The sequence below is a fragment of the Aquarana catesbeiana genome, linkage group LG09, assembly GCF_042186555.1.
Source record: "Aquarana catesbeiana isolate 2022-GZ linkage group LG09, ASM4218655v1, whole genome shotgun sequence".
Lineage (NCBI taxonomy): Eukaryota > Metazoa > Chordata > Amphibia > Anura > Ranidae > Aquarana > Aquarana catesbeiana.
Window position 1 is genome coordinate 68,209,015 of NC_133332.1, and position 20,984 is coordinate 68,229,998.

At 41.6% G+C, this 20,984-nt stretch overlaps 2 protein-coding genes across 5 annotated transcripts in view; one reads left to right on the forward strand and one right to left on the reverse strand.

The window, feature by feature from the left end:
- The window catches only part of FAM98C (family with sequence similarity 98 member C), a 38,329-nt gene extending 18,720 nt beyond the window's left edge, over positions 1–19,609 (forward strand). For 2 of the 3 annotated variants that reach the window (XM_073598708.1, XM_073598711.1), the window contains 2 exons: positions 7,317–7,484; positions 8,047–12,732. In XM_073598708.1, coding sequence (XP_073454809.1) covers positions 7,317–7,484; positions 8,047–8,187 — 309 coding nt within the window. In that variant the 3' untranslated portion in view covers positions 8,188–12,732. Of the gene's footprint in view, positions 1–7,316; positions 7,485–8,046; positions 12,733–15,649 lie in introns of those variants that run through there. The other variant, XM_073598710.1, reaches the window with a different exon arrangement.
- RASGRP4 (RAS guanyl releasing protein 4) overlaps positions 13,747–20,984 on the reverse strand; it is a 73,803-nt gene continuing 66,565 nt past the window's right edge. For both annotated transcript variants that reach the window (XM_073598706.1, XM_073598707.1), the window contains exons 14-16: positions 16,978–17,014; positions 16,285–16,505; positions 13,747–15,410 (exon numbers count right to left, since the gene is read on the reverse strand). In XM_073598706.1, coding sequence (XP_073454807.1) covers positions 15,204–15,410; positions 16,285–16,505; positions 16,978–17,014 — 465 coding nt within the window. In that variant the 3' untranslated portion in view covers positions 13,747–15,203. The remainder of the gene's footprint in view (positions 15,411–16,284; positions 16,506–16,977; positions 17,015–20,984) is intronic.

The window sequence follows — 20,984 nt, forward strand, 5'->3', positions numbered from 1 at the left end:
TGAAATCTGCTGGAAAACCAACATTTTGGAGTGTTGATCGCTTTTGGTCACTGCAGTGCTCTCTGGTTCCTTCCACGAACCTCCTAGGTTTTAGCTTCCCAGCGGACTTCAGGGACAATTTCTGATCAATGAAGTGGCGTTTGGCAGAGCAGCAAACAAATACATAAAAATATGATTTTCCCTCTTTACCCCCCTCGCTGCCAGAGCGGTTTTTGCACACATTTTTAAAAAATAATTTTAGGCCTGGGTTACATAAAACCCCCAAACATATATTTTCTGAAAACTGACACCCTTAGAGAATAAAATAATGGTCGTTCCAATTCTTTATGTCACTTGATATTATCGCAAAGGTCTAGGAAACAAAGTTTTAGTAAAGAAAATATAAAAGATAAGGTTGCACCGAGTAAACGGATGCTCAACATGTCAAACCTTTAAATTTGTGCGCACCCGTGAAATGGCGGCAACCTTCAGCACCCTATATTTTCTATAGGCAGTGCTTCAAAGGCCCCCTATAGGTAATTCGTTCAGTGTTACGGGGGAGGTCTTGTGCTAGAATTATTGCTTTCACTCCAGATTGCACAGTGATATATAATGTGTACCACAATTGAGGTTTTCATGCATAGGCACCCCCAATGCGTGAATTTACATTCATATGTGGGGGTCTTCATTTTTTTTCCCCTAATCGTCTTTCAGGACAGCCACCTGAGAGCTTGGCTCCTCCCCTCTGATTGGAAACACCTGCGCCAGCTTCTATAAATTTACTCCTCCCCTGCTGGCTCCTCAGTTATTTGTGTTTCCTCCAGTGGGGAGACACCACAGGAACCAGCCAGGAGAGCCAGGGAGGCTCAGGCAGCATGTCCTGAAAGAGGAGTAGAGACTCCTAGGACAAGACCAGGGGGAAAATGTTAGTGTATATACCCGCAGCGGTTATAACACTAACCTGGTCAGAAAAACGTTCTCTGGATATTGCCACCCCCGCATCCCTGAACGCAGGTTGAGGTCGGGGGGGCTTCCCTTTAATCACCGAGCGTGGTGAAGCGGAGCGCAGCTCCTGCAGTCTCATGCCCCCAGCAGCGTGTGAAGTAGAACACGCCGGGTACTGGGATTGCGCGGCCTGTGGTGGGTGACGTCATATACGGCCAGAAGGGGCGTGCACTTCCGGGTTCGGGCTTCCGGTTCCGGCCGCGAACGTTGAAAGGGAGCCAGGCATGGGGCTGAAGAGGAGCTGTACATGCTGTAGAGACAGCAAAACCTCCAGAGGTGACACAAGGATGGCGGATGCAGAGGATTTGGACCGCACTGCTCCAGCAGAGACCAGCTACAGCCATGTTAAGTTAAGGGGAACCTAGGGTGGAGCTCCCCTGGCCTGAACCCCCCCCCCCCCCTATCATTAGTGTGGGAGAGGTGCAGGGGGGGGAGCAGGTTAAAGACCCTCAGATGTCAGAGGGTGGACTCATAGGGCCCCTGGTGAGGCAAGCCCGAATGAAAGTGTTGCACTCCTGCAATTATGCAGGAAAGGGTACTGTGTGTTGATGGTTGGGGTTTTTTTCTTATGTCTTTTCAGAAAACAGAGAAAACCAGGGCCTCTCATGTTTCAAAAAGGAGGTGCCCTTCCTGTAAAATTACCCTTAGAGATTCTTGGGAAAAACCATTATGTAAAGATTGTATTAGCAAACTAGTACAAGAACATTGCTCAGAGCAGGGTGAACTAGTGGCATCTGTTAAAGAATTGTCTAGTACGTTCGAATCCTTCAAAAACATTTTTGAGGGGGTTCAGATGCCACAGTTTCAGACTGCTCCTCTGACCACAACGGTACCGAAAGCTCAGGCAATACCCTCCACTAGTGCAGGTCGTTCAGTAGCCCCTAGAGAGGAGGTGGAAGAGGAACCTGACATTGCAACTTCTGGCTCCCAAGATTCTGAGGGGGAAGCTCTGGATGGGGATTCCAGGAAGCCATCCCGATACAAACTCTCATTAGAAGAGGTAGATCACCTTTTAGGGGCCATTTATACCACACTAGGTATATCAACGGAGAAGAAACCATTCTCATTGCACGATCAAATGTATTAGGGCCTAGGGGAACGGGAAAAGAGGAATTTTCTTGTTCATGAGGTCCTAGTAGAGGCTATTAAGAAAGAGTGGCAGGAACCTGAAAGAAAGCCATTCTTTTCTAAGGCCTTAAAGGGACGGTTTCCCTTTACAGAGGATCCAGCATCAGTGTGGAACAAGGTTCCAAAACTAGATGCAGCCTTCTCGCAGGTGTCAAGGCACACGGACATGGCTTTTGAGGACATGGGGGTTTTTTCTGAGCCAATGGATAAAAGAATGGACTCATTGTTAAAGAAATCATGGGACTCAAAGGTGGGAAGCCTGAAGCAAGCTATGGCGGTCACGGTGGTGGCTAGGAACGTAGAATTCTGGTTAAATCAATTGCAGGCTCACATTGAAGAAGGAACTGCGAAGGCGCAGATTCTGGCTTAATTTACCACACTCCTGCAAGGTCTTGCGTATATCGCAGACGCCTCCGCAGAACTGGTTTGGATGGCAGCCAGGTCCTCCGCACTGGCCAATTCCACAAGAAGGGCCCTTTGGCTTAAGACATGGCAGGGTGACTGCGTGTCCAAAGCCAAACTGTGCGGGATTCCCTTTACAGGGGATCTGCTGTTCGGACCAGGGTTAGAAAAGGTGCTGGACCGAACTGCAGATAGGAAGAAGGCGTTTCCACTGAAGCGTAAAGCTAATTGGAAACAGCCACAACAAAGTAAGAAGAGGCAAAGAGGGAATACAAGATCCCGCTTTACAACTCCCAAGATGGAGACCCAGAGGAGACCTTGGGTTCAGAGGGAAAGGCAAGGGAGGGGCGATTTTTCGTCGTCCTGAGCAAACCCAGAAGAAATGACAAAGTAGTCGCAGTGGGAGGGAGACTGGGGGCCTTCCTCCCGCAATGGGAAGGAATATCTTCCAACCCGTTTATTCTGAGAACAATAAAGGAAGGATATCGTTTAAAGTTCTCAAGATCACCCCCAAACAGGTTGTACATCACCAAACTTCCAAGGATCAAGGAGAAGGCCAGAGGATTAATGAGATCCTTAAAGGAACTCAAACAACAAAGGGTGATTATCGAGGTACCAAAAGGGGAAAGAGGGCAAGGTTTCTACTCCCACATATTCGGAGTACAGGAGACTTCAGGGAAGGTCAGACCAATCCTCAACCTCAAGCCTCTAAATTTGTCCATAACCTACAAGAGGTTCAGAATGGAGTCCATATATTCAGTAAGGGCACTTCTGCCCCCAAACTGTTATATGGTCTCCCTAGACCTAAAGGACGCATACCTCCACATCCCGATACACCAGGAGTGTCAAATTCCTGAGGTTAGCAATAAAGACGGAAGTAGGAATTACGCACCTTCAATTTCAGGCTCTACCCTTTGGCCTCTCCTCATCGCCCAGAATTTTTACAAAAATTCTGGCCGAAGCTCTGGCACCATTACGGGTCAAAGGCATATCCATCATTGCCTACTTGGACGACCTTCTCTTATGGGCAGAGTCGTCCAGGAAGTTACTACAGAACCTCAGCTATATGCAAATGTTTTTAGAGAGTCTAGGTTGGCTGGTAAATTTTGAAAAATCAAATTTACAACCCAGTCAGCAAATAGTATACTTGGGATATGTCCTAGACTCAGCGCAACAAAGGCTGTTTCTTCCCAAAGAGAAAATAGGGAAGATACAGAAAGAAGTAAGCAGTTTGCAAGCCAACTTACCATGTACCATAAGGCAGATAATGTCAACACTGGGACTGTTAACATCCGCAATCCCAGGTGTTCCTATTAAGGATATGGGATCACAGGCAGGAGTCCTTAGACACCAAGGTTCTATTGCCAGCAAGAGTAAAAAGAACCTTATGGTGGTGGAGGAAGACAGAGAACATGAACAAAGGATGGCTGTGGAGCCTACTCATTTCCCAAATTGTAACCACAAACGCAAGTGGCGTAGGGTGGGGAGCACATTTAGGCTCTTGGATATCACAAGGGACTCGGGGAAAGGAGGAGAGGATGAGATCATCCAACTGGAAGGAATTGAGAGCAGTATGGTATGCACTTCAAACCTTCCAGGAAGAGCTGAGGGGTCATCATTTGCAGGTCAGGTCCAACAATGCGTCAGTAATCGCCTATATAAACAAACATGGGGGAACAAGAAGCGGAACCCTGTGGTCCTTAGCAGAGAAAATCTTAAAATGGGGAGAAGAAAACGTACTCTCATTGTCAGCAGTCCATTTGAAGGGGGACTTATACAAAGTGGCGGATTTCCTCAGCAGGAAAAAAGTGAAGGAGGGCGATTGGGCCCTGAAGCAGGAGGTATTCGAGCAGATTGCTCAAAAATGGGGAATACCTCAGGTGGACTTGTTTGCCTCAAAGGAAAACAGGAAAGTCAGAGCGTTCTCCCTGAAAAGAGAGGACGGAGCGTTCGGGGTAGATGCGTTAGCACAAACGTGGGCATTCAATAAATGCTATGCCTTTCCCCCACCGGTACTTCTACCAGCGGTACTAAGGAAGTTACGTACAGAGAAGACAACACTAATTCTCATAGCGCCCTATTGGCCCAGGAGACCGTGGTTCTCTATGCTCAGAGAACTCGCGGTGGAACCCCCTGGTTATTACCGATCCAGGAAGATCTACTCTCCCAGGTTCCAGTACACTGCTCCCAAGTTCAAAGATGGAACTTGGGCGCGTGGTGTCTGAGGAGCAGTTGCTAGAAGCAAAGGGGTTCTCAGACCGCCTAATAGACACAATGCTGAAAAGCAGGAAGATTGAGACACGGAACATCTACCACAAGGTATGGAGATGTTTTAACAGATTGTGTACAGACAAGGAAGTTAATATACCAAGCTCAGTAGCAGTCCTGGTGTTTCTACAGGACGGGATAGATAAAGGACTAAGTCTTAGAGAGAGAGAGAGAGAGAGAGAGATTGATTCTACTCCACTGAAAGGCCATGGGCATATGTGGAATTGCACCCCAAAATACATTCTGTTGCTTCTCCTGTTGACGGGGATACCACATGTGTGAGACTTTTTGGGAGCCTAGCCGCGTACGGGACCCCGAAAACCAAGCACTGCCTTCAGGCTTTCTAAGGGCGTAAATTTTTGATTTCACTCTTCACTGCCTATCACAGTTTTGGAGGCCATGGAATGCCTAGGTGGCACAAAACCCCCCCAAATGACCCCATTTTGGAAAGTAGACACCCCAAGCTATTTGCTGAGAGGTATAGTGAGTATTTTGCAGACCTCACTTTTTGTCACAAAGTTTTGAAAATTGAAAAAAAAAAAAAAAAAAGTTTTTTCTTGTCTTTCTTCATTTTCAAAAACAAATGAGAGCTGCAAAATACTCACCATGCCTCTCAGCAAATAGCTTGGGGTGTCTACTTTCCAAAATGGGGTCATTTGGTGGGGTTTTGTGCCACCTGAGCATTCCATGGCCTCTGAAACTGTGATAGGCAGTGAAGAGTGAAATCAAAAATTTACACCCTTAGATATCCTGAAGGCGGTGATTGGTTTTCGGGGCCCCGTACGCAGCTAGGCTCCCAAAAAGTCCCACACATGTGGTATCCCCGTCAACAGGAGAAGCAACAGAATGTATTTTGGGGTGCAATTCCACATATGCCCATGGCCTGTGTGAGCAATATATCATTTAGTGACAACTTTGTGCAAAAAAAAAAAAATTGTCACTTTCCCGCAACTTGTGTCAAAATATAAAATATTCCATGGACTCAACATGCCTCTCAGCAAATAGCTTGGGGTGTCTACTTTCCAAAATGGGGTCATTTGGGGGGGTTTTGTGCCATCTGGGCATTTTATGGCCTTCAAAACTGTGATGGGTAGTGAGGAGTGAAATCAAAAATTTACGCCCTTAGAAATCCTGAAGGCGGTGATTGGTTTTCGGGCCCCGTACGCGGCTAGGCTCCCAAAAAGTCCCACACATGTGGTATCCCTGTACTCAGGAGAAGCAGCTGAATGTATTTTGGGGTGCAATTCCACATATGCCCATGGCCTGTGTGAGCAATATATCATTTAGTGACAACTTTTTGTACCGTACCTATACTACCGTATAGGTAGTTTTATTAAAAACCTCAATGGGCTGTAGCATAAAACTGGTAAAAACAGTTTATACCTGCCAATGCGAACAAACACAGTGAGAATTGTGGTAGTCGTATGACCCACACCAGAATCCGCGTGCATTCCACACAGACGTGACGTAGCACAACGTGCATTATGTCATCAGAAGCTAGAGATCACGCCGTGCCAACACTATAAATATCCTCCCCACCATATAAGCCCGCCCCACCCTTGCATAGCAGATAATTTGATGCAAATCCTGTGGCAAAACAGGTTTGCTTGTGACCGTATGGTGATATAAAAAATATATTAATTTAGCAATTGTAATATTGTCAAATAATGTGGAACCAACACCTACACTAATGGACACTAAATATATACGTTTAACAAAATTGGCAAATGGGTCAATTTTCCCCACATAAAAAGGACAGCTAATTAACCGTTAAACATATCATTTTAAATGGCCTGGGAAACTAACGTGTAGTGAGGCCAACATACTGTTGGCTACAAGGACAGGAAAGCAGATAGGTCACATGGTTACTTTGACAGGTAATGAGCTTTTTTGAGGTATTCTTTAAAGGTAACATTGGACTGGAAAGAAGTGGTTTTCCTCCTTCTGTTCCTAACTGTTCTGCAGGGATTACATTTTACACCACAGGTGTGAAACCCTTTATGGTCCAGAAAGGTCACCAACTGCTTTGGAGGGTCCGGTACATTATGCACCAATTTATCTATCTCTCAAATTTTGGTGCTCTGCGGTACACATATCTAGGCTTTCTCAGGGTGGTGCTTAGGCACAATTAATACTTCTTGATGTAACCTAACCCGAACACATCTTCACTTTTTGAGTTCTGGTCAACTTTACTGGTTTTATGTTTGGTATCTGGGTGCGTGCTGCCTTCTTTCTGTGTCTTCTTGCAATGAAATAAGCAGGCTACAAGTCTTAACCTACTGCAGCATTAAACTGCTTGGTTGCTAACACTATGGGGGTTATTTACTAAAGGCGAGTCCACTGTGCTGTGCAGTTGCTGTAGATCCAAGGGGGTCATGCAAGGACTAAATACAGCATTTTTGCTTGCGCATGATTGGATGATAGAAATCGGCAGAGCTTCCCTCTCATTTCAGATCTACAGCGACTGCACTTGCAGTGCACAGTGGGTTTGCCTTTAGTAAATCAACCTCCTATGTCTGTCTTTCTTGACCCAGGTACAAGGACCCTCTATGGATGATGTCTTCTGGCCTATCAGAAAATCTCTTGTTGCAGAATCTTTTATCACGGTGGCCCACCTACTGGCAGCACGTGAAGATTATTCTCGCGTTGTCCATACCTGCAATGCTGCTTTCTGCCAAAAAACCCGCAGCTCCATCCAGAAGGTAACCTTCTAAGGCTGATTAAATATCTAAGCATGGTAATGTTTTTGTGCAAATCTACTTTAACCGGTCAGCTCCGCCTGTAGCAGTTTTTTCATCTGATTGGCTAATGTAAAATTAGTGCAGCCAACACTCTTTTTGTGGCTGAATTCTCTGGTTGTTGGAATGTAGATTGTATGGAGATGGGAGGTAATATTCGGCTTTATACTACTGTGGCAGCCTGCTTTGTTAGTAGTCTGCATTCTGTGTGGAAACGGCAGTCTCTTTCTCTGCAGCGATCAGATACCGGCTCTCTTAAGCTGGCTCAGACCTATAGCTTTGCATACTGCAGGGAGTGTAATTCTTGCTGATTTGTGGATCTATAGCTTGCAGTTAAGCAGTGGGTGTATCTTAATGCAACAAGAGACTGCTGTTCTCATATAGTTGCAGTCTCTAGCTGTTTAGGAGCTCTGGATCTGCTTTACAAACAAAACCAATAGTAATGCTTTTAAATACTTATTTTAATTGACCTTAAATATATTTGCATTATTTCAAAGACTCCTCCCCTTTCTTTTTTTGATTACAGGTGCTTATGACAGGCAATGTGCCTGATCGAGGAGGAAGACCCAATGAAATTGAGCCTCCTATGCCTTCTTGGGGAGAAAGAAAGGAGGGAGGTGGTGGGCGTCAGAAGTGGGGCAAGCGAAACAAGAAAAGAAAGAACTGAGTGGCAGATAAACTTGCATCTGGCTTATTGGTGGCCTGTTGTCTGCCAAAATTCTATTCTGGGGGAAAAAATTAGTTTGCACTTTTTATTAACAGAGCCAAGTAGTGGCTTTTTGCATGGTTTCTACCTGCTAAGCAGGTAATATCTATAAAAGCAGTTCCAGATGTGGAATCTATTACAGTTATGAAAACAAAGAGCATTTTCTGGGTTCAACTAGCAACTAGTTAGACTCCCTGATTTAATATAATATTATCATTTTTATAGATTTCTCAATGCCTATAGAGCACTAACTAATAAGTGTTCCTTTTGGCTTCGCCCCATGTTATAACAAACACTGGTGGTAATGTCTGTTGGTGTTTGATTCTATAGACCTCATTCTTTTTAATGCTTCCCCGGGGCAGGCCAGTCAACTCAATAGCACAAATTCAGCTTCCAGTTAGTGGTGGTTTTGTTTTTTTTTTTGTTTGTTTTGTTTTTTCAAAGCTTAGTTGAACAAGCTAAAATTTAGTCCCCGTTCACACTGAATCCGACTTTGAAATCATGCAACTTCACTTAAACTCGCACAATTTCAAAGCCACATGTCAAGGTGACTTCATGCGCAGATGCCTATGCAAGTCGCACCTGAAATCGCCAAGAATAGTGCGGGAACTTTTTCCAAATTGGTGCAGCATCGCAAAGTCGGCGTCGTGCTGATTCGAGCAGTTCAAGTCATGACAATAGGGTGCGACTTGTCATACATTTTTGGACCTGTCAAGTCTCATCGGTGTGAACGGGGGGCTTAAAAGCTGATTGGCTACAATGCACAGCTGCACCATAATTTGCACACTCCAGTTTTAGTAAATTGACCCCTGTGTGTAGCCTACAACAAGAGCTCACGTTTAGCATGTACATCTAATCATGGTGTACAACTTGGGAACTGTGATCAGCCACTAATTTGTTTCTCTAGCAGGCTTTTTGCCTGCTAGAGAATTGTTTTCAAAGCAAAGAAGAACCTTGATTAAAAATAAATAAATAAATAAATATATATATATATATATATATATATATATTCACTGTACACTACATAGTTAAAGCTGTACTCCAAGAATATATTTTGCATGCTTGTATTGGGCCAGCTTGGTTTAAAGTAAGTATGCATATCTGGAGGGGTGCCATAAATCACTATAGTAGCATATATACAGTGACGGCTGTGATCTTCATGTTCTTTGGGAGCGGCTTACCCTCTACATACTGATCAGAGGTTGCTCGCTCAGCACCTTTGCCATTCATAAAACTGCTAGTATTTTTTTTTCAATTCATTTTTGCAAGAACACCTTGTATTCATTGAAAAAATTACAAGGTGTTCTATAAATGGCAGAGGTGCTGAGCGAGAGCTTCCTTGTGGTCTACATCCACAGGGGAAGCCACTCGCACAGAACCAGAAACGTCAGGGCTTTCACTGTTTGTAGCGTGGGCCACTACAGTGATTTACAGCATGCCCAGTGGCCCTCTGGATATCGGATATGCATACTTGCATCAAGCCAAGCTGGCCCAATGTAAGTATGTAAAAATATAATTCCTGGTGTTCTGCTTTTAAAACTGATCTCCAAGCAAGCAACTAAATACAAAGTTGAACTGTGTTGCCTACCAAGTATATGCATTTCTGCTCAGCCAGTGTTTTGATACAGGTATCACATCTGGCTCCCAGACTTCCCTGCAGACTACACTACAGTTAAACAATACAGCCTGGTCTGGGATCTGCCCCAGTCTGTGAGTGGACAATGAAGAAACATCAGCACATTTCTAATGGCTGTGCTCGCCAGTCCTGTAAGCTTATTCACTTTGCTTGGTGTAAATTCCATGGCAATAGATGTGTTATCCCCTGACAAGTTTTCTTGGTGAACTCCTAATCTTGAATCAGAACTCAACTCTTATCTTACTATGGTGTCTGCTGTTGCAATCTGCACCATGTAAAAGCATATTAAGGAGTGACTTGCATTTCTTTTAAGAGATCATGGTGTTGAAAGCAGGTTCTCAATGTATAAAATGCACAGCTTTATACGCTTGATTGTCTTTAAATATTTTATATTGCTTATAAATTCTTTCAGTTTCCAATTGGGAGAACCCAATTACCTGCAGTTAGTTTTGTTGCTATAACACAAAGGGTTATATGTTATGTATTATGTAAAAATGTTTCCACCTTTTTTTTTTTTTTCTTTTTTTTTTCTTTTGTATGTGATGTATATGGCCGTATTTTTGTATGTTGAGATTTTTGAATTCTATGTATGTATGTATGTTTTTTTTTTTTTTTTTTTTTTTTTAAATATAAAAAAAGAGTTGAACCCAACACAAGGGGGCATATTTCTAAAGCCTTAAATCTGACATCCACCACACATTCACTGTAGGTGGTACTTCCTAGTGCATGCATTTTAAATGAGTGATTCCCCACCAGTGAATGTTTAGTGAAAATCACATTAACTGCTGTTTAAGTTTGCCCAGGGTGTGAAAAAAGCTGATTTTTGGTGCTCTGTTTTATTTCGGATAATTGCAGAAGTCAATGTGCAACACCAATACTATCAGAACCACTGTGATGATATACGCATAATATAAATAACCCCCTATAAAAATATGATTAGTTCAAACTAATCATTCAGTGGAAAAAATCAACAATTAAAAATACAATAAAGCAGTTAGAAATAGGGTGATCAATTAAACCATCAATAAATAATACATGGCACCAGCATGTAAACGAATGTGATCTGCAGTGCTAAGCTATTGTGCAGTCCGTGCAAAAAAAAAAAAAAACACACACACACCTTTATGCAAAAAAGAAGTGAAAAAGTCTACAATACTCCAAAAAATTGGTTTAGCAAAAAAGAATATGTTGCAAAAAGTTCCAAACAGTCTGGTGACTCTTGTGCCAAGAAATAAACCGTTGACTTCTGTGCTCCCCCTATGGCTCCACATTCGCCAGCTCCTTATACCCCTACAGGGGTGACAGGCAATATGGAATGTCATAGGAAGTCTCCATAGATGGTTCCCTGTGGTCCCTTTAGCAATGGCTCCTGCTTCCACTATCCCAGGACATCAGGATCGATCATCTGTGCATCACAGCCTCTGTCACCATATCCAGGAAAGGGATCTCCAGGGACGAGTCTCGATAAGGACACCCAAAACTACTCTCTTGCCTCTTTTCATGACCTCTTTCATGAAAAGAGGCAAGAGAGTACATTTGGGTGTCCTTATCGAGACTTATTGATGGTTTTAATTAATCATAAATATCGATTAATCATTAATCGATATTTATTGATGGTTTAATCACCCTATTTCTAACTGCTTTATTGTATTTTTAATTGTTGATTTTTTCCACTGAATGATTAGTTTGAACTAGTCATATTTTTATAGGGGCTTATTTATATTCTGTGTATATCATCACAGTGGTTCTGATAGTATTGGTGTTGCACATTAAGTTCATATACCCCCTAAAAAAGGGAGCGCCATCCACCCCATCCTTTAATTATCTATACAGACTAGCCCCCTCGTGGGTCTATTAGGGGAGGCTGCATACCTTCTTCTCTCTTTTTTTAGCCCTAAGCGCGGAGTTTCTGTGTTTTTGTTAATGGCAGAAGTCCGTTTACTCTATATTTGAATATGTAAAATGTTTTATTTCTAAAGGCTTCTGTTTCAAGGAGGCAGTTGCTCTCAATTTTTCTTGCACAATACACATTGTGCATTGTTTAATTTTATTGTGGCCTGGATGGCTAAATATAAATTTGCTTTATTGATTTGTCCTTGTCCATGTGTTATAAATTATGTATAGCAGGTGCCTGCTTGTGCTCTTTTGCTTATGTTAACAGTTTGCCTGAGCTGGTGAGTCCACATAAGATCTTTTTCTTAGGACTTATTCAGACCATTGTGATGTATCACTGCTTCTCACAATGCAAGTTTTGATGGGCCTGCAGGGGCACCACAATGTACAGATGGTTCACATCTATGTGTTGAGTTGTTGTATTAAAATGTAGGGTTCCACCGATACCAAGCATTTGCGAGTAGGTGCAAATGCTCCAATGCTTGATCCAATACATGGGCAGTCGGGGGTGATCTGTGCGGGGGGGGGGGGAGAAGCGGCTTTCAGCTGCTTCGTTGAAATCTATACACAGAGAACGGTGCTCCCCCCCCCCCCCCGGACTGTCCATTGTGTGTTCCTCCGTGTCATCCTCCATGCTCCTTCGGTCCCCGTTCCCCTGTCCCAGATCTGTCAGGATGGAGAGCGGGGGAAGGGAGCCGGTAAATGTAATTTACCGGCTCCTTCCATTTCTGAATGCACAGAGTCAGTGATCACTGACTCTGTTCATTCATAACTGAGCATTGTAACCTGTGTTTACTATGCTTCAGTTTATGAATGGACAGGAGCCTCTGTCTCCTGTCCATTCACATTCATCTTCAGTGCAGCTGAGGCTGCTGAGAAAGGGACTGGGGAATCTGTGTCGCAGTCCCTTTCTCTGTCTCCAAGGGGCCATTTCAGGGGTCTGTTCAGACCCCTGACATCTCACCAATGCCCCCCCCCCCCCCCCAACAGGGCTGATGGGGGGGGGGGGGGGGGGGGGGAGATTGACAATAAAAAAAGTTTTAATATTTAAAACTGTATAAAAAAAAGGGGGGACACTGACCCCCCCCCCCCCCCAAAAAAAAAAAAACTTACTGTGTGCAATGATCCTAAATGCTGAGCATGTTTGCTTTAATATTTAAAGTTTTTTATTGAGTACACCAGACAGGGCAAAACAAGACCAACACTAACATCTTGTACATTGAGAACAGGCTGATACATAAACCAAAGACAAAGCATCAACATACAATATGGAGATGGCAAGTCGGCTGGTGTCAAAAATAGCACCAGCTCACCCACATTAAACATAAAGTACTACAATGTACTTTAGTATTGGTACAGCATAAAAAAAAAAAAAAAAACTCATATGAAACTTGTACGTGCCTACATGGTTCTCGTATGCACTTACTTAGGGTGTGCTTGCAAAAAAAAAATATATATATAGAGCAGTTTGACTGTTGAATCCAAGTTTGCATCAGTAAAATCCATGGCACCACGTGACAAATGTACTTCCCATTTATTTTTATTATTATTTTTTAGACCATTGGCTAGGTTCACCACCACATGGGTGGCAGACCACCTTGCCACAGGTTTTGTTTGTTTTTGAGGTGTGGTAATTTAAGTTAACAGGTGGCACTGTCTGCCACACTCACCTATTGAAGTCAATAGGACCACACCACAACTGTGAGCCGATTGCTTCGTTAGCAGCTGTTGTGCAGTATTTCAGTGCAAACATCCCTCTGGCCTCTGGGGTGGGGGGTTTCCCCAACCACAGTGTGAAAGAGGACTTAATGAATAAGCTGTCCTAGCATAATGCAAGTGCAGTTCAACCGGTTGCAAAAGTATGAATCTACCCTAAACCCTCCTTCAACGCATCTAATAAAGCCGTGTTACTTTCAGATCTGCCTAAGCTTTGCTTGCTTTGGGGTTCTATAATGAAATAAAGGCTGCAATCAATCTAGGAATTCTAAGAAAATTTTTTTTTTTTTTTTTTTTTTTTTTTTTAGCGTACTCCTGCACCGTAACACTTGAAGCTTTACACTTAAACCAAATATTTAAAAAACTGGGACAGTATGGGTTTTTTTTTTTTTTTTCATTTTTTTTTTTTTTTTCATTTTTTTTTTTTATTGTCCTTGCATGTGATTTTGGTTATTTTTTTGCAAAGTGAATCTTCACCTCATTTGCACAATGCTATATGCTTTTACTAAATCCACCTCAGTGTATTCTGACAGCAGGGACTCTCTTCTGTCAGAATACACTAATTAGCGGTAGCAACCACTGATTGGGATACATTTTTCAACATTTCCGTTTGACAGTTGATAATTAGTGGTCACACATGGATTGAAATGTAGCTGATCCCTGCTGAACCAACAAAAATTTGATCCATCCATGGCCAGTTTAACCTGTTACACTGACCCCACAGGGCAGTGCCTAAAGGGGGAAAATGGGCCTAGGACAAGGTGGTGGGTGGGGAGGTTATGAAGGACCAGAAGGAGAGTAGAGTGAGCACTATGGAGTTGAGTTACTAAAACTGAAGAGAGGTTTCTATGCAGAACTTTGCAATCAGCTTCCAGGTGTGTGTTTTGTTGCTTTCTTTTTTTTTTTTTTGTCAAAGCTTAAAGCGGAAGTAAACCCATCCATAAAACAGTTACCTTTCCGGCACGTGCCAGAAATGTAACACTCCCATTGGTTGTGCTCTCAACCAAACTGTCAAACCATCCAATGGCTGGTGTCCTAATGGATCACATGTGCAGCATCATGGCAGTTGTAGATTAAACAGAGGCCAAGATGGCAGCTTCCTTGGCTGAAAATGATAGGGGGGTTTACTTCCACTTTAATTGAACCAGCTGAGGTTAGAAGCTGATTGGCTACCATGCAGAGCTGCACCATATTTTGCACTCTCCACTTCTAGTAAATGAACCCCCCCCGGAGTGGTATTTTGTAGTGAGGTCTTGTCATTGGTGAAAAGTAGATAATGCTTTTCCTTTCACAAATTAACCCCAAGGAATAGGAAAACGTGCAAGTTGAGCATAGTGAACCTCAAGAAGTCAAAATGAAATAGATTTTTATTTATTATAAATGTAAAAATATCTTTACCACCCCTAGCAGACATCTGCAATAACCTTTTGATTGCTGGGGGTTACTGCACAATCTTCTGCACACAATACAGGCATTTTTAGAATTTGTATTTGACAAGAAAATATTGTGACTTGCTAGTAAAAAAAATAATAAAAAAAAAAAACAAATCACATAAATAAATTAGTTATATCTTAACATACTACTAAGTGATCTGTGCATGCCATAGTACACTATGTACACAGAGAAAGACCCCACAGAGGTAATTATCTCTTTAGTATATACAATAAAAAAGTTAAAATATTCCAAATATTTTTTTTTTTAAATTGTCCTTGGGTTGTAGTCTGTTTACTGGTCACAAGTTGCCTTCCCCTTGTATGTGAAGCTCTTTAAAAGTATCGAGTATTTGATTGACAGCTGGTCGCATCTTTGTGTTCACCTTTAGCGCTTGCACTTTCTCTTGCAACATACTTAACTGATTCTGCAGCTTGGCATTTTTTGCAGCTAGCTGGGAGTTGATGCAATGCAATCTAGCATTGTCCATTAAGAAGTGGTCCCTCTCCTGCAATGCAAACCAACAATATGTCCGAGGCATATAAAGATAAGTAAACGGATTGTAACAGAGAATTAGAAAAAAAAATTGCACTGTATACACAGGTGTTCAACCAGAGCCAAACTCCAGTGTTCTTAAACCTGTGCTAGGGACCATTCACCCAAATGTGTCCTCAAAATAGGATAAAGCTGTGTCAAGCCATACATTTCAGTGTCCTTTTTTTTCACTTTTAAATTTTTTTTTGATAGGTTTTAGGCTACAGCGGATGCATATACAGTTCTACTATGCCTTACAAATGGAGATGGATCAAATCAAAACCATGGTATTTGCTTCTCAGGGTTTGGAGCTTGTTGAGGTCGTACAAAGGAAACAGCTCCAGACAAGAATAACATTTGAGTGAATGTTTCAAGCCCTATATCCATAGTACACATGTATGTGCATGGTCCACAGTTTGGAAATCTGTGTTATTTTTTCAGTGTAGGTTTGTAGGGTTTATATGGGTACTGTGTTAATGCAGCCTATTGGTTCCCGTCCACCAACATGTAAATAGATGTCAACCCTGAATGACCACCTGCGTCCTAGCAGCCAAGCACAATAGGCAGCAGGGTTCTAGTAATATTGTGTAATCGATGCAAACACTATTTGTTTATTATTTACTGTGATGGTCAATATGGTCCATGTGTGTGCAAGCACAGCTGGATGCATGTAAACCTTACACAAATGTGTAATTTAAATACAGCTAAAAAATGCAAGGCAAAATCCTGCGTTTTACATTGTGAAATATGCCCTTTAGCCTAATTTAAACTTTAGATTGCCTGTTGAGGTGAACATTCCCAATTGCCACCCACCCCCCAATTATATTGGCTTTAGATATTCCTACTACCTTTTCCGTTTCTTTAAGCTGTCTTCGTAAGGTAATTGAGGTCCCGCAGTTTTCTTCACAGTTGGGTTTCACATGAGCTGGGTCTTCTGAAGCAACAGGACCATCGGAATCGGAGGTACCATCTGTTTGACACGCTTTATGGCTTAGGCCTTTCTTTTTATTGCTGTGCATGGGATTGCTGGGCTTAGATGTCCAGGTCTGTGTACTATCCTTGTGCAAACCTGAATGCAGAGTGCAATGAATCCATAAATAAAGATATAAACTATGTAGTCTTACTCAATATATGACTATGATGGGTGGAAACTATACATAAGAACCTGTTCACACGAGAAGCTGAGTTAGAATCCAGCCACTGCTGTGTGGTGAGAAGGCTGTAGTGCCAGGAGATTTTATGAAAAGCAATCAGATTTTTATGCCAGGTCCGATCAGAGCAATTTCATTTCTAATTTCTTTCAGTTGACTGAAACTGGCACTTTTTTTTTTTTTTTTTCAATCTTCATTTGATTTGAGATTTTCAAAAATAGAATGGAATGTTTGCTTCCTCAAACTGACAGTAGTATGGCCAGATGTAGAATGCCAGATGCTTGTTTTTTTTTTTTTTTTTTTTTTTTGTTTTTTTTTAAGTGTGTGTACGTGTGTCCAGTGACCAGTAGAAGATAATCTGTAGTGTATAAATAAATAGAGAAGAATTACCTTCAGGTACATAGCCTTGCTTAGCTACAGCCCAAATCTGGTTAAAAAAAAAAAAAAAAAGTGAGAAGCCTAACTACAATGTAACAAACACCTGCTGGCTATACATGTAAAGATCATTTCTATGAAAGCATTGAAACTCTATCTTTTGGTCCATTCCTTCTCTAGTGGTATTGAACTGATGGTCCTCTCATACACTACTGTTTTAGTTTACGTTAATTCTCCTTTTTGGAATGGCAGGGCCTTTTTGACATTCTCTTGTACTGCAGATGTTGTCTTGTCAGTTCCGCAATAGGTGCAGTTCACACTTATAACATCATAGTTTTACTAAAGAGATGAAAAGGCACTGCTCACAAACCCAGTGCATTAGTATGTAGATAAATGTGGCCTCAGCCAGGGTCGCTCCAGCCACAACATGTTTCGCCCTGCTCACCAGGGCTTGGTCACAGACCTTGGGAAAAATGTCAGAGGAATGTGGCTGGAGTGACCCTGGTTGAGGCCACATTTATCTGCATACTAATTAATTGGGTTGGTGAGCAGCCTCCTTTCTTCTCTTCAATAATGCTCTTACACCTCTGAATGGTGCACTGATGCCAGCTACCTTCACTGCAACCAGTGGGGAGATCTTGGTCTCAGCTTAGAGTGGCACTGCAAATTTCATTTGGATCACCATTTTATTTTAAATACTCTGCCCTCTGTCATGATTAAGCTTACTTTGGTCATGTGCTGTCCAGTTTCAGATTCAAAATTCTTCTTTCCAAAAAGGGAAATTATTACATTACACAGTTCATGTGACCATGTGATCTCACGGTTATTAGGCCACCCTTATAACAGTCCTGTACTAACGCTCCGTAACTTCTATTCTGAAACCACCCTGTCTCTACACACCCATCACTCATGTTTTGAAGCATCTGTTTAACTATGCCTCATTCAAGACTGGCCTATGAGACAAATGGTTGTGTAACTGGGGATGGTGTTGCACTCCCAGACTTTTTCTTTTTTTTTTTTTTTTTCCTATTTCCCATCTTTTCATCCGACACCATCTGTTCTTTGTGTGTCCTATGGCATTTGTCTTATGGACTATGAGTCGATACGGTACAGTCATATTGACTCCATTGATGTTCTTTCACCTGTAATGTTTTCTTCTTCCCTGTATTTTCTCCAAAAATTTCAACAAACACTATTGCCAGAAAACACTGGAAATCAATGTCATTAAATAGGTGGTTTGGCCACTGTCCTTAAAATGAAAAGGACAGGTCCTGTCAGTTTTGACCAAATAGTTTTCTTCCCTTTTTTGTGCAATATTTGCTTTTGAATGAAAGATTAGATTATATTATTTATAATATAAATAAATAAATAAATAAATAACTATATATATATATATATATATATATATATTCTGCGGTCATTAATAAATAATTACGGTAATAAAACTGTTGGGACTTTATATGAGGCGACTGCTGCAGAGTTCATGTGTCTCCCTCTAGTTTTTCCTGTATTTTTATAATAAACTGATCATTCATGATTATGAGGTTCACAAAATCCCAGGATCCTCCTTTCAGGTATGTTTGCTGATGTAGTATAACTAAAGGAAGAAAGGTGTTGGCTGCTTTTACCAATGATAAATTGTTGGGTTGGTCAATTAGAGAGAGAGAGATAGATTAGTGTCGTGCCAGTGTGTCTACATATTCCATGCCAGTGATCCTTGCTGTCTTCTGGGCTCTGTGCCAAGTGGCTGCCCTATTGCATACTGAATCCAGGAGGCCACTCGCTAGAAACAAGCACCATTCAGAGAACACCTTGTATTTTTTTTTTTTTCTCCCCTCAATGAATATAAGGCATTCCCTGGTTGAGGTGGAGAAGTAACATCACATTTAGAGAATGCTTTGCATTCACTAAAAAAAAAATTGCAAGGCATTCTCTGAATGGAACCCATGCCATGTTCACTATGAAGCGAGGCAGCCATACAGCATAAAAGCCAGAAGGCAGTGAGGCACACTGTAATAGTGGCTGCTAATTCAGTGATTCTCTGCTTCTACAGGGATCAGCCAGGTATGGAATATACATACTTACTTTGGGCTAAGCTACAGTAACTGTGCAAAATAAATAATGCCTAGAATTCAGCTGTAAAGAAGTACTATAATAGGTTGCTAGAAGTGACACAGACACAATAGAAAAGAGACACTTGTAGCAGCAAATCAGATAATTCCTTTCATTGCCTAACATATGCTGGAAAATGACGTCTGAAATGCCCTTTGCTCTGCTATATTAGTACATTTGCTTTGACAACCAATTTGGGCAGTCACTTCATCAGAAATGAAATATCAAACCACACACTTCATCACTTCCTGCCTCTTGTGACATTGAGGTTAAGCAAAACAAAAATAGAGAAATTCCCGATTACCAGCACATAGGACTAGGTTCATTATGTATGTACACACTGCATTAACAGAAAACTGGCCTAGCACTTTCTTGCTGCCTTTAGCTAACTCTTTGGACACGCTTAGAAGTGACCGTGTAAAGCATGTTGGTTCTTACATTGACTTTGATTTGTTGAAACTTTAATTCTAGATATATCTGTCCAAGCTAAATAATTTGTAGGGTAAATTTTATTGAATTAAACATTTTTACTTAATCTTCTCAGCCACACTTGTGATTCACATACTATGCAGGCTAGACGATCACTTTACTTGCTTCCTGACAATTGCACAGAGACCTCTCCATCTCTTCCAATCAGAGAATGCCTTGAATTTAATGAGAAAAATGCAAGGCATTATGTGAAGTAAGCAGGTGACCCATAGGTACTATGCAGCATGCAGCTACTCTGCATGGTACCAAGAAAGCTACTCTAGTGCTTCTTCACTCCCACAGGTATACATTTCTTTCAAATTATCAAGTTAAACAGTATTATACTTTTTGTTCTCAGATATATGATTTGTAATTGATATGGCAATTCTAACATAACATTGTTATTAACATGTATAGATCAAACTTTTGGATAGAGTAGAGAAGGGCTGAAACCCTTATCATATTAGTTCTGGCTGTTTGTGTCCCACTGGGGAGATTTCTCTTCACTTCCTCTCCTGGAGATGCAGCAGGAACAGTGTTAATTTTGGCAGCAAATTTCGATTTTAGTCTTAGGACTAAAATGGCATTTTAGTTTTAGTCCTATTTTAGTCTTCTGCAATTGTTTTAGTTTTATTTAGTTGACTAAATCTCCAGTACATTTTAGGTGACTAAAATTAATTTTCGTCGTCTAAAATCTAATGGGTGTAATTAAATTGTAATGCATTAGTTAACATTTCTCTACAATTTCCAAACTCATTATATACTGCTGGAGTGAAAAATCTAATATGGTATTGAGGTATGAAAATGCACTCCAGACCAGTGTTAATTTTGAAGTCAAATTTCAATTTAGTTTTAGTCTTTTGACTAAAATGGCATTTTAGTTTTATGCCGCGTACACACGAGCGGACTTTACGGCAGACTTGGTCCGGCGTACTGGAATTCGATCGTGTGTGTGGGCTCCAGCGGACTTTGCTTAAAAGTTGGACGGACTTAGATTTGAAACATGTTTTAAATCAATCCGTTGAAATCTAGTCCGGTCGAAAAGTCCGCTCGTCTGTATGCTAGTTCGACGGACAAAAAGCCACGCTAGGGCAGCTATTGGCTACTGGCTATGAACTTCCTTATTTTAGTCCGGTCGTACATCATCACGTACGAATTTGTCAGACTTTGGTGGATTGTGTGTAGGCAAGTCCGTTCATTCAGAAAGTCCGTCGTAAAGTTTGTCAAAGTCCGCCGGGCAAAGTCTGCCGTAAAGTCTGCTCGTGTGTACGCGGCATTAGTCCCATTTTAGTCTTTTGACTAAAATGCAATTTTAGTTTTAGTTGTATTTTAGTAATCTCAGTTGTTTTTAGTCAACTAAAATAATTAGTCTATGAAGTGAGTATCCCTCCCCTTACCCCTTAAACTTAGTGATACTAAAGTCCTGTAAAAAAAATTTTCAG